At 40.9% G+C, this 14,607-nt stretch overlaps 1 protein-coding gene across 1 annotated transcript in view; it reads right to left on the bottom strand.

The window, feature by feature from the left end:
- The window catches only part of LOC124608105 (5'-3' exoribonuclease 2 homolog), a 419,776-nt gene that overhangs the window by 398,985 nt on the left and 6,184 nt on the right, over nt 1-14,607 (bottom strand). The window contains exon 4 of the mRNA XM_047139960.1: nt 6,172-6,345. Coding sequence (XP_046995916.1) covers nt 6,172-6,345 — 174 coding nt within the window. The remainder of the gene's footprint in view (nt 1-6,171; nt 6,346-14,607) is intronic.

The following is a 14,607-nucleotide window of genomic DNA, read 5'->3' as shown; positions in this document are numbered from 1 at the left end:
CATCGAGTGACATTATACTGAGTGCACTATCCAAAAACTACCTTGAGCAATTACACAGAGAACCGACTCGTGGAGATAACATCTTGGACCTACTAATAACAAACATACCCAAACTTTTCAACTCTGTAAATGCAGAACAGGGAATCAGTGATCGTAAGGCTATTGCAGCATCCCTGAATATGGAAGGAAATTGGAATATAAAAAAAGGGAGGAAGGTTTATCTGTTTAGCAAGAGTAATAGGAGGCAGATTTCAGACTACCTAACAGATCAAAACAAAAATTTCTGTCCCGACACTGACAATGTTGAGTGTTTATGGAAAAAGTTCAAGGCAATTGTAAAATACGTTTTAGGCAGGTACGTGCCGAGTAAACCTGTGAGGGACAGGAAAAACCCACCGTGGTACAACAACAAAGTTAGGAAACTACTGCGAAAGCTAAGAGAGCTTCACTGTAAGTTTAAACGCAGCCAAAACCTCTCAGACAAACAGAAGCTAAACAATGTCAAAGTTAGTGTAAGGAGGGCTATGTGTGAAGCGTTCAGTGAATTCGAAAGTAAAATTCTATGTACCAACTTGACAGAAAATCCTAGGAAGTTCTGGTCTTACGTTAAATCAGTAAGTGGATCCAAACAGCATATCAGACACTCTGGGATGACGATGGCATTGAAACAGAGGATGACAAGCGTAAAGCTGAAATACTAAACACCTTTTTCCAAAGCTGTTTCACAGAGGAAGACCGCACTGCAGTTCCTTCTCTAAATCCTCGCACAAACGAAAAAATGGCTGACATCGAAATAAGTGTCCAGTGAATAGAAAAGCAACTGCAATCATTCAACAGAGGAAAGTCCACTGGACCTGACGGGATACCAATTCGATTCTACACAGAGTACGCGAAAGAACTTGCCCCCCTTCTAACAGCCGTGTGCCGCAAGTCTCTAGAAGAGCGGAAGGTTCCAAATGATTGGAAATGGGCACTGGTAGCCCCAGTTTTCAAGAAGGGTCGTCGAACAGATGCGCAAAACTATAGACCTATATCTCTGACATCGATCTGTTGTAGAATTTTAGAACATGTTTTTGCTCGCGTATCGTATCATTTCTGGAAACCCAGAATCTACTCTGTAGGAATCAACATGGGTTCCGGCAACAGCAATCGTGTGAGACCCAACTCGCTTTATTTGTTCACGAGACCAAGAAAATATTAGATACAGGCTCCTAGGTACATGCTATTTTCCTTGACTTCTGGAAGGCATTCAATACAGTTCCGCACTGTTGCCTGATAAACAAAGTAAGAGCCTATGGAATATCAGACCAGCTATGTGGCTGGATTGAAGAGTTTTTAGCAAACAGAACACTAGCATGTTGTTCTCAATGGAGAGACGTTTACAGACGTTAAAGTAACTTCTGACATGCCACAGGGAAGTGTTATGGGACCATTGCTTTTCACAATATATATAAATGACCAAGTAGATAGTGTCGGAAGTTCCATGCGGCTTTTCGTGGATGATGCTGTAGTATACAGAGAAGTTGCAGCATTAGAAAATTGAAGCGAAATGCAGGAAGATCTGCAGCGGATAGGCACTTGGTGCAGGGAGTGGCAACTGACCCTTAACATAGACAAATGTAATGTATTGCAAATACATAGAAAGAAGGATGTATTGTATGATTATATGATAGCGGAACAAACACTGGTAGCAGTTACTTCTGTAAAATATCTGGGAGTATGAGTACGGAACGATTTGAAGTGGAATGATCATATAATATTAATTGTTGAGTATTGCTCATCAGTGTGGGATCCGTACCAGGTCGGGTTGACGGAGGAGATAGAGAAGATCCAAAGAAGAGCGGTGCGTTTTGTCACAGGGTTATTTGGTAAGTGTGATAGCGTTACAGAGATGTTTAGCAAACTCATGTGGCAGACTCTGCAAGAGAGGCGCTCTGCATCTCGGTGTAGCTTGCCGTCCAGGTTTCGAGAGGGTGCAAACCATACGCGACTGGAACAGAAAAGGGAGGTAATGACAGTGGCACGTAAAGTGCCCTCCGCCACACACCGTTGGGTGGCTTGCGGAGTATAAATGTAGATGTAGAAGAGCTACGAAACAGCCAATCTGTATCTGAGCTGACTAAATTCATTAAAGAATCTTCAGCAGAATGTGATCAAGAAAATATTCACAAGTGGCTCAAATGTGATGATGATCGTGATGGTGACCCTGGCGATTAAGTATTGTCACATGATGAAATAACTGCTAGTGTAATCAACTGTCAATATCCTAGAAATGATGATGAGGAGCATAAAAACAATAAATGTGCTGAAAAACGACCATATTGAAAATACAGCTATGTGATGCTGTGCTGATATGTTTAAAACGTCTACAAGATTTAGAAAGAAAAAAAATTATGAAAATAGACTGTAGACCAACTTTACTGGCCATTTACAACTTTTCAAACTTAGCTATGTAGTCAGTTCTTTTGTAATGTGCAAGATGTGTGACACAAAATATATATGTACAGTTGTGTGTGTAACTCAGTGCGGATCTGTTTCGTATTCCTATGAACACTGGTACAACACAATTTCATAAAAGACTAATTATTGGCAAAATCAGTTATCAAAATCCTGTTGCGCATAACTGATGATCTATTGTACTGGCAATACAAAGTTGAAATTTCAATAGAACTCAATTTACTTACGAAAGCTGTGTGGATTTATAATCGTTTGACCATCAGAAATGGAGAGGAAACAGGAATCCATCATTGCCTCCAGAAATTGCAAAATGCAGAACACTAAAACAGCAGTCAATATAATGGCCAAGTATTTTAACTCCTACAGAAGAACTGATGGCAATGCCCTCAGTGTATCATGGAGGCAAGGGATTTCCATGAGACTTTCATCTCATCAGAGTTTTCAAAATGACCATGGTCATAAGTTAGAGCTGATTTACTCAAGTAAACCAACAAATGGAATTTATTAACAACTGATTCCTGTTCTCATCTAGAATTTGGGCTGCTGTAATTTAACACATGTCCAACATTGTCAAATATTTTAAGTTTACATTTCCACATTGTCATAAACCACCAGCCGAAGTGGTGAGTTACAATACGACTCATTTTAGACCATTACTTACACAGCTTTTGAAAGAATGCTCATTCAATCTTAACAACAACAACTTGACCAAAATTTTTGAAAAGCAATGCTTTTATCAAAGCTGGGATAAAAGTAATTGAGTCTCAAAAATATTGAAAACTACAGAATTTTACAAAGCAACTTTGCCTCCCACAGGTACTTTCAATGGTAAAACTGGTACAGCAATCAGCTGGAACCAAAAGTGCCAGACACAAAAAACTTCTTATACATGAGAAAAAATAGATTAAGGAAAAAATATTATTATGAAACAAGTTATCAGCCGAGAGATCTTCCAGTGTTAAGAAAGTGACACAATATGGATAATAAACATATGCAGATATAGATGTGAAGAAAAAAGCAGTTCACCACATTATTATGTCATTGAAACAGATGATGCTGAGGTTGAAGATGGGTTCTTAGGAAAGGAGTTTTCATCACTGAACAAAGAACATAAAAAAACTCTAGAACAGATCAAACAGCCAACTGTTAAGACAACCCCAAGTAAATGAGAAACAGCAAAACATAACATGGGATACTCAGTAAGCATATAAAACATTTCATAAAACTATGAATAAATACATTTGTCCAAAAGCAAATGTTATTGTAACATAAATGCAGAGCTCTGAAGCCCAGACACCGTTTCACAGGCTGATATATTCAGAAACAAAGAAAGCTTATTGAGGAAGCTGATAAAATGGAAAAAGCTAACTAGCACCTCTGATGGGTGAAGTTCGACAGTACTACTGGTCCGGCTAAGCTCCTTCAGGAACTGACTAAACAAGAATAGCAGAACGAATGAAGTCACCACCACACAAAGATGGTACCCAACTGCTACAATGTTATCTCCTTGGGGCTGAGGATGCTGCTGTTGGAGAATACTGGTGAGAAGACTCTCATAAATAACCCCCCCCCCCCCTCCCCAAATCAGACCATCATTCTCAGACATTTTCCAATGCTTGTCAGTGTTCTCTGTACATGATCGTATCAAGGTGTGTATGTGATACTGACCACTGCCATCTCCATCAGGTACCGAGTTCGAGGTGGAGACGACTGCAGTGCCATATAAGGTGTCCAGTCACCTACCAAGGACCTTGTCTCCAGTAGGAGCAGGCAACTGCCTGAGCTGGAGACCATACGCAGGTGACTTGATGCTGAATCACCTGCTGAGTGACTACCACCTGCTTGTGGCCACTTCCCTAGTAATACGCACATTTGAGTCTGGCCTGGGAGTGGCCTGGTCACTATGTTACTGTAGGCAGATTTCTGAAGGCTTGTATCGTTGCTGATCACAGCCCAGTGCCGGCATACCCTTCGACTATGTCTGAGCTGAATATTACAATTTGAACACCACTTATCCGGGTGTGATACGTGGTGACCATGAGTGAGTCAGGCTGCGGAAGAGCTGTGCTTTGGGGGCAGCTTCACTGACGCACGCTGTACTCGCTCGTGAGCTGGTAGTTGCTGACTACAGCACTTGGCACCCAGGGTATCACCAATTTCAGCAAGGGACAACAACGCCCTGCACGCTGTAATCTCCTACCTGCACTAAAATGAATAAAGAGCTTTTGTAATGAGGGATGTTTCATTAATGGCCTGCCCAAATCCAATCGCATGTGTCGTCACCGTCACCACCACCACCACCACCACCACCACACCACCACCACCACCACCACCCCCCATGTCCCGGCGAGGAAGTAGCACCTTTTCCTGACCTATGAATGGCAGCATCCTCCGCTGCCCTGTGGTTACATCCTGACCCAAACATTATTTGCACAAAAACAACAAGAGGCTGAAATTTAATCCATTATCTTCTTCACTGCTGTCACAAATATTTGACAGTTTTTTTTTTAAAGTGTCATGAGTTACAATGTTGTGGTGAGGCTAGGACATAACACAAGAGCCTAAATTTCCACGAGTGAAATGAGCAGCAATTAAATTTATAATTGTGACTGTCACAAATGTTTGATTTTTTGCCAAATAGCTCACAGGTTATGAGGTGTGGTTAGTCTGAGACCTACTAGTATTGCTGAACTTAAATCAATAGTTTTGACTCTCCAAATCTTTGCCTGTTTCTTTCAAATGCATTTTGATTTCAGAGCCTATAGTAAGCTTACTGGAGACTGTGACACTATTCCTTCAACCTTTACTTTGAACTATACTGTCTGTCTGCTTCTCTCTCACTGACTGCGTAGAACTAGCAGCTGACACACCTCTTTTCATTCCCTTTATAGTTTATGGCAAGCACTGGCAACACTGCTGCACGAGACACACAAATACACCACTGGGCCTGATCTAGACTTTTAGCAGTGATTAAAGAAGTTGGAATAGACTGGAATAAAACATCCTAAATTTACTTAATCATTATTGAACATTTATTCATTATTCTGAAGCACTGCACAATGACAGTGACATTTAGTGGTGTTAGAGCTGTTACTAGTTGCACACAACGCAGCAAATCAGCAAGCCAAACATTCCTTCTTCAGCAAGGCACAGACAAATGCCATCTTCAAAGAATTTGCACCACTCGGAGATGTTGCTACTGTTGATACAGTCTTCTCTATAAATATCTGGCATATCCAGGGATAGCTCACTTGGGATTTACCCTTATACTCAGAATAAATAAACTACATCTTTCTGTTGTTCAAAAGTGACAATAACAAGTGCAACATGTTTATTCAGTAGTTCACATTTCTGTTCTAATGTCCAGACACTTTTACACATGGCAATTGTTGCATGACACCATTTCTATAAAAGCTAAATGTTCCAGCCACAACAATGTTGCACAAAATAATTGCTGTGTTTTTCTTAGTGATCCAATTTCATATGACATTATTCTGCAGCCAGGAGAAATCATACTTTTCCTCACACAACTGTGGAAGAGAATGGTTTAATTTTTCATCTAAATTGTGAATTCTCTTCGCATCAACCTAACAGTAAGCAAAGATTCTTGAGCTTTAGATTAACAATAATGTACCTTTTTTCCCAAAAGCATAAGCCCGAACATTAGAAATAAATACATTACAACATGAAAAACACATTTGCAAAGTGACTTACAGGAGTAATGCAGTTGCTGTCAAAGTGGCTCTCCTTTGGTTTCTCTGGTGGCAGGAAACAACCCTTTGCTGCCAATTCTGATCGAATACGAGCCATTTCTTGAACTTTCTCAACACTTTCCTTAGAAGCTCTGAAACGCCGTGACCGTTGCTGATTCATTTTAGCCCGGGGTGCCTGAAATTTAAATTGCATGGAAACTACTCAGTAACAGATGATTACAAGGTTAGCAATAAAATTCCTGTGACTTAGAAAAACCTTTGCATAAAAACATGAATATCAACTGCAATGCTTCCAAAACATTAAAGTATATTATCAGAATAGCATGAGTGCAAAAAAATCCAGATTAGCTGTCAAGTTGTCTCACAGGATTGCAACAGCTAATTTTCTTGTTTTGGAAACTGTTTTCTTAATTTGCAGATATTCAACATTATTCTTACAACAGTTTCAGTAATTCTGCTTCCCATCTTAAGATTTGGGATTGACGGCATTATGATCATTTCCTTTCAGCCCTGTGCTGAAGGAGACTATAAAATGAGTGTTAGGAATGAATACTCTGAGAAGATAACAGTTGAGAGAAATCCAACAATACGTCAATCCCAAAAGGCAACTGGCAAATATAGCACAAGACCATTAAACTTATGGCCGCTGTATCTTTCCGTACTTTGTATCCACTATTTTCAAAACAATGATGTTACATTTTTTTATTTACTATGATGACTACAGTTTTCAGACAAATTTGTCACTAACAACTGCGTCCATTTACAATCACTGGGCATCAATTTTTGAAAGCCATATGGCATAGTAGGAAAGATAAAAATAATGATAAAGTAGAAAATATGCCACTATAATTAGCCAAATCATGAAAATAGCATTCTTATGTTAGATAACAGCAACACAAATAAGAAAGTATAATGCTTTAACAAATTTTTATACTTAAATAGATATGAACCTACTGCTATGTATCATCATGGCACATATGACAATAACATTCTCTAAATTTAACTCATGTCACTTCTTCCATTTGCTAACTTCAAAAATTGACTTTAAAGGAAAGAAATCTTTGTTAAATTAAGCATTTACTTCCTCTCCGGGGGACACCACGTTGGCGAAGCACTGTCCATGCGGTTGGAGAGGCTTGCGTATTCGTGTGAAGCTGAGGGCAATGCCGAAGGTAGAGGACCTACTGCAGGAAAGGCCTTAGCTGACGGATCAGACTAAGAGTGACCTACAACATCCTGTCTTCCTTATCCACTCCTAGTCCTTACCTAATTCCCTTCCCCAACCCAAGTTGTGATGCAATCTGTTCCGAGGGGTGCGTGGCAGATGGGAAGATGTGTCACAAATGGAGCCTCAGGGATACCAGGCGACCTCCCTGAGTAAGTAGCCTTACACTGTGTGGGGTTTACATGGTGTGGACCATGTAGATCCCCAAATCTTTTGGGACCAAGATGGATACGACAAACGAAAATAAATTGAAACAAACTGAGGGGCAAACTGAGACCTCAGACACCCAAACATCGGGGTCAGGGCCGATGGAATGCACTCCCACTACTGAATCAGGGTCTAGACCTGAGCAAGAAGTGGGAACTGTAACAGAGAAGTTGGACCAGATTAACATTAAACCCTTATCTGCGGCCCAGAGGAGGAAACTTCTCAGGGAACAGAAACAAAATGAAGGAAAAGAATGGCTTCCCAAACATAAGTGGGGGGAATTAAAAGGTCCGCAGTCTCGGTTTTTAAGATGGCAGTTATCCAGGATGGTTATCCACTGGTAGGCATCACCTCGCAGCAGGAGGAGCTCATACAGATGGCACTGTATGTAAGTTGATTTAGGCTAGAAATCTAAGAAACTCATGAAAAATGGAATTTCTTTCATTCCATTGATGGATTTCTGCTCCAGGGACCTGGTGACTATCAGGATGCAGCAACGTGAGGAAGATATCACGAGAGAAACAGTTTTGGGCTCAGCAAACCTTTCTTCAGAAGACAGCTCTCTTCCTCCTTTGGAGGTGAGGAGACTGACAGAAGCTTGCCATCAGCAAGGCAACCAACTGTTGGTTGGATGTGATGCCAATGCTCAGAGCCTAGTGTGGGGCAGCAAGGACACCAACAACAGAGGTGAGTACCTTGTTGAATTTCTCTTGTCTAACAACTTGGAGGTCCTGAACAGAAGTTATGAACCTACATTCAGGAATAGCAGAAGGGAAGAAGTAACTGACTTAATCTCTAGTTCCATGATGATGGGCAGTTATGACAAACAATGGCATGTGGCATTAGAGCCACACTCATCAAACCACATGTATATTAAATTCAAGGTTGACATGGGAATCAGACATACCACAGTCCATAGGAATCCCAAGAAAACAGACTGAGAGACATATAGGAGGGACCTTGACTTAAGCTTACCGGAAATTAAAACCTCGATGAGGAATCCAGTAGAGTTTGAGGAAGTAGCAAAGGCTGTCACCTCTGCCACAGTGACCTCATACCAGGACAACTGCGCAAGCACCAAGAAGTGCACAAACAGGAGTGTGCATTGGTGGAATAACAACTTGGAAATGCAAAGAAAACAGGTACGAAGACTGTCTAACCTTGCAAGACGTAAAGGACGATGGGCACAATATAATGAGGCCCTTGTCAACTGCAACCTTGCAATTAGACAAGCAAAGAAGACATCCTGGAAGGCATTCTGTGAGAAAGTGGAGGCACAGCTGGTCAACCCAGACTTCACATAATCCTCACTAGAGTGCCAAATAGGTATGTTGAGGAAGGAGGATGGGGAATACACTAAGGCAACACATGAGATGCTGGAACTGCTCCTCAAAATTCACTTTCCTCAATATGCTCTGGCAGATAACACACACCAGAATGTGATCTCTGAAAGACAATGGTTCTCAGGCACTCAAAGAGAGGACTGGGAATCAGCCAAAGAGTGTGTCGACTTCAATAAAATCCAACGGGCGGTGGGAACATTCCAACTGTTCAAGTCACCTGGCCCAGATGGAATCTTTCCACCTCTCCTGCAACCGGCAGGAGAGAATCTTATAAGAGTCCTATGCAGGTTATTCAGAGTTAGCCTAGTAGTAGAAATCATTCCCAATGTCTGGAGGGCAGTGAAGGTTGTTTTTAATACAAAGCCAGAGAGAATTGATCATACCAAGGCCAAGGATATGAGACAAATCATTCTGTCCTCCTCCATTCTTAAAACATTGGAAAAACTGGTTAATGTACATGTCGGGGAGAGGAGGCTAATTAGGGCTCCTTTACATTCAAATCAACATGCATATCAGCCAGATAAATCATGTGAGAGAACTCTGATCAACTCGTTGGGAGGGTGAAGAAAGTACTTCACTTTCAAGAAATAGCCCTCTGCATCTTCCTGTACATCGAGGGGGCTTTTAGTAACACAAACTTCGATTCCATGGTTAGGGCAGCAGAGGTTATGTAGGTGGACTAGGGCCATGCTTAGTGGAAGGAAGGTAGAGGCTACCATGATGAATGAAAAGATGGTAATTGACACCACTAGAGGTTGTCCCCAAGGAGGAGTTATGTCCCCTTTATCATGGAATCTAGTGGTGAACGAACTCATTGGGGAACTAAATTCCAAACAATGCTTTTACCAAGGATGCACAGATTACCTTGTCATAGTAATACTTGGCAAATTTACTGACACAGTTAGGAATACAACACAAGGTGCATTGGACACTGTGCAAGGCTGGTGCACTAAACAGGATCTAAGGGTTAATCCTAAGAAGACTGTTGTGGCACCATTCACGAAGAAGCATATCCAACACTCAAGTTGGAATCTAAGGCTCTTCGATGAAACTCTACCAGTTAAGGGGATAGTGAAATATCTAGGGGTAACCTTAGATGAGAAACTAATATGGACCCCTCACATTAGGAGCATCTGCTCCAAGGTGAAAGGTACTCTAGTGATTACCCAAAGGGTTTGTGGCTAAAACTGGGGCCTAAGCCCCAACAGGTATTTCCTATGAGGCCTTAGTGTGGTGGAAGAAGGTAGAACAGCGAGCTGCAGCTACAGAGCTTGCTAAGGTGCAGAGACTGGCCTGCTTCGACATAACAAGCGGAATTAGCAGCACACCAACTGCTGGGATGGATGCCATGCTGGACATGCCTCCACTACCCCTTTGGATGAAGATGAAGGCAGCAGCTGATGCATACACACTCAAAACTGGTAATAACTGGATCTCACTGGGATGTCCACAATCACACACTAAAATAGTGAGTTAGGTAAATATAGGAATGGATGGGGAAATGCAGGCCGACTATATAACAACTCCCAACTGCTTCAACAAATCTTACAATATAATAATTGGAATCAGGGAGCAGTGGGGAAAAAAACAGTTAGGGCACCAGCTCTCTAGGAAAACTGGCCTTGGTATGCCAAGCTGAAATTACTGCAACCAGGGCGTGTGTGGAGGAGAATAGGCGTAGGTGTTACAAGGACCGTAGCATCTACATCTATTCAGATAACCTGACAGACCTGAAATCATTGGCAGCTCCTGCAACAAGGTCTCAGATTGTTGCAGAATGTCACAGGGGTCTGGTGGAGCTAGGGGGAAGCAATAGGGTAAACCTAGTGTGGGTCCCTGGCCACTCAGGGATCAGTGGCAATGAACAAGCTGACAGACTGACCAGGATGGGAAAAAGACTCCATTCATTGGACATGAACCTGTCCTGACAATGATCAAACAAGAACTACAGAACTGGCTTAGAAGACTGCATGCAGAATACTGGAGCAAGGTCTATAAACAAAAACATGATAAGGTAATGATACCAAAGCTGTGTTTTAAAAGAAGCTCTGTAATCCTGGGCTTGAACAGGAAAGAGATTAAACTCATGGTTGGACTGATGACTGGCCACAGGAATTTCAAAAAACACCTGCATACAATGGGTATGATGGAAGAAATGTAGGATGTGTGATGAGAGTGAAGAAACTGTGTCACACCTAATCTTCGAATGCACGACATTGGAGAGCAAGAGACACAGAATTTTTCGGCCAACTAAACCTTAAGAAATTGTCTAACAAAAAACTGGTAAAGGGACTCCTTGCACTATTTAAGGGCATTGGTTGGCTTTACTAGATATACAGGGGGCAATACTGTACAATAAACTCGGTTTCAGTACAGGCAGTGACGGGTTAGACCAAAGCTGTTTTAGCTTCCCTACAAAAATCAAATCAAGCGTTTACTTTCATTGTAAATGGCTCTTATGATAGGTTGTAGACGTATTTCATTTATGGTGGAGTAAAAAATTGCTTCACTGTGGCAAACACAATGTACATTATGTTCAAAAACAAAACTTTCACAAATTACTCTTCTTTGCTACAGTTTTACTACACTTACAAATCTCATTTTGTTAGTACAAAGTGATGTAGAGAAACTCCGAATGTTACCTACTACTGCCAACAGTAGAGATCACTGTGCCTTACCAACACTGAATGTCATCATCATCATCATCACCATCATCATCATCATCATCTGGACAAGTAAATACTTTGAGAAGAGGCATTTGTGAATGAGACTTATTATATTATTACACTGCAACATATTATGGGGTAAATTGCTATGACACTGATCTTGTGTGAAAGACAATGGATGAGGTATGATGTCAGCAAGGGATTACACTCCATCATACTGGGGCACGATAGACCATACGGTTTTATACCCTGGGTGTTGGAATAATCTCTAAGCACTGTTACAGATACGCTCCCACAGTCAGCCAGTGCAGCATAAAGTGTAACCATATCATTTCCAGTGCCAACTGCACCATACTGCTGGAATTTTGGTATTTCTCAGTGTGCAGTACAGATGTGCTCACGGCTTACTTTCTATCATGCCGTCAGCTTCAGTCACTGTTTTGTCAGTTTAAACACTGTTTTAATGCCACAATGGCTTATTTTCTTTCCTTGTTTCTACATTTAGCAACTGCCCTCGAAGAGCAATTTGGTGTCTGGGGCAAAAGCTTTGGAATCCTATGTGCCAGCTGAAGGTGTCAACACCAATGACAACTGTTGTCCAAGTTCGGAAGTTATCTCGAGTTACTTTCGATAGTCTAACTTCGCTTGGTGGGTGGAAACATGAATCATTCCCAGAAACAATCACAGTTCACACAGTACTATAGTCTGAGAGGGGAAGAGGTTTAAACCAGAGAACCAACAATTCTGAAGATGATGATAGTTGCAGATTTATTCCCCTAAACTACTGAGTAGAAACTGTGCCATCCCACGGCCTTATGGCCAGCCATGTACAGTACTCATATCTCCGTGACTACTCTGCAATTCAACCTTTAGCATTGAGAGATCAGCATATTACCTCAATTATGGACAGGAAGAAAAAACTAGTGATGTGTTATAGCACAATTCTACTGACTACCATTTATTCCCAGATGTGAGTGAAGCTACTCATTACTTATCAAAATATGGTCCAAAAAATGTGCCAGTAATGCTTTAACCCTTCGGTGGGCGCACCTGCGGCAGTTAGTCACGAGATTTCGTTTTCTGTTAGTTTCACAAATAGCGTTACAGTTGTGTCCATGTCCAGATATTTATTTGTTATTCTCAACAGATGTCACCACTTACTACATTTGTGCAATTCATGCTTTCAGCAGTTTGGTCACTATTGTTCTTTGAAACACGAGTGTTGCATTTGCAGTGTGTTTGCCGCTAAGCGCCTTGTGATGTAAGTATTTTCTATATTTGGGTTTTTCTTTCGCCTCAAGGCATTCTTTCTTTTATATTAGTATATAATGAACATAAAAACGTGTTTCATTAGGTGTCAAAAGTGTGGAAATTGAGAAAGAGACAGCACTTGACAGGTACCGTCTAACTGTACGTCCTGAAGACTATGAGAGAGAATTGCAAGAATTGTCAGAAGAAGAATTACAAGAATTGTCAGGTTCATGTGAATCTGAGTCAGAAGAGGAAGTTATCAAAGAAGAAAACCACAGCAGCGACTCCGAACAATCACCAGAGGAAACAGATGACCACCTGGTTCAAGAGGGGAGACAACAAACAGATGATTACCAATTTTGCGTAGGAAAAGATACAGAAACTATTTGCATTAGTGAAAAATACATTTTAACCATTTATTATTGATGGGATGATTGAAAACATAGTAGAAAATACAAACCAATACATCCAGAATAGTAAAAGAGCTGAAGTTCAATATTCAAGAGAACGAGACTGCAGAGACATCACAAAACCAGACATAAAGGCTCTTTTAGGTGCATTATATCTAGTAGGTATAAAGAAAGGAGGACACATGAATTGCTGTGAACTGTGGGATGCAGATGGTACAGGAATGGTTATTTTACAAACTCTCTTCAGCTATATGAGCTTTCACTTTCTGCTTCGAACGGGCTGGGTACCTGGAATAAAAGAAAACAAAGTGACAAACTAGCACCTATTCAGGACTTCCATCAAGAGTTTGTCAACAACTGCCTGCTCACTACAATGTCAGCAAGTTTGTCACTATTGACGAGATGTTGCATCCTCTCAGAGAACGCTGCGGATTTGTACAGTATATCCCTAATAAGCCTGCAAAATATGGGATCAAGATTTGTGCCTTGTGTGATGCCAAAACATTTTACACCCTGAACTTCGAAATTTACTGTGGCAAGCAGATGCCAGGACCCTATCTGAAGTCTAACAAGCCTGATGACACTGTGCAAAGATTAGTGACACTAATTGAGGAAACAAACAGAAATCTTACGACTGACAATTAGTACAATAGCTACCCTCTGGCTGAAAATCTCCTTGGCAAAGGTTTGACTTTCTTGGGAACCATGAAAAAAATAAGAAGGAAATACCTCAAGAATACCAAGCAAATAAAACCCGAGAAGTAGAGCCATGTCTCTTCAGTTTTCAAAACGATTTTTGTATGGTCTCACCAATGTACAGCACAAATGAAACATATCAAGAGACTAATAAATTGAGAGTGACTTTGGACTACAATGCTACCGAAGGAGTAGACTGTAGATCAGATGTGTTCATCCTACAGTACTTCCAGAATAATGCGACAATGGTTACTTGCACTTTTCTACAGACATCTAGATATTGCTGGGATAAATGCAAACATTATTTTCAAATTCAACAATCCCTGATAACAAAGAAAGAAGAATTTTTTTCAAACATCTTGCTCTGGACCTAATGGAAGAACATTTGAATCAATGAGTGTTACTTGAGACACTTCCCAAGGATATTCACGCCTTCTTGACCAAGTATATGCACGAAGAAGAGAAGACCAAGGAGCCAACAAAATCTGGAATTTGTTACATATGTGGCAGGTATTTAAAATAGCAGAATCAAAACAGTATATATGAAATGCAAGGAAAATGTATGCAAGAAACATAGTGTCATAGATAAAAAATATGTGCAATGTGTGAGCTGCAGATGGAAGTTGACTATTTTATTCA

Source organism: Schistocerca americana, chromosome 1 (genome assembly GCF_021461395.2).
Source record: "Schistocerca americana isolate TAMUIC-IGC-003095 chromosome 1, iqSchAmer2.1, whole genome shotgun sequence".
Taxonomy (NCBI): domain Eukaryota; kingdom Metazoa; phylum Arthropoda; class Insecta; order Orthoptera; family Acrididae; genus Schistocerca; species Schistocerca americana.
This window is presented reverse-complemented; position numbering and strand designations above follow the sequence as displayed.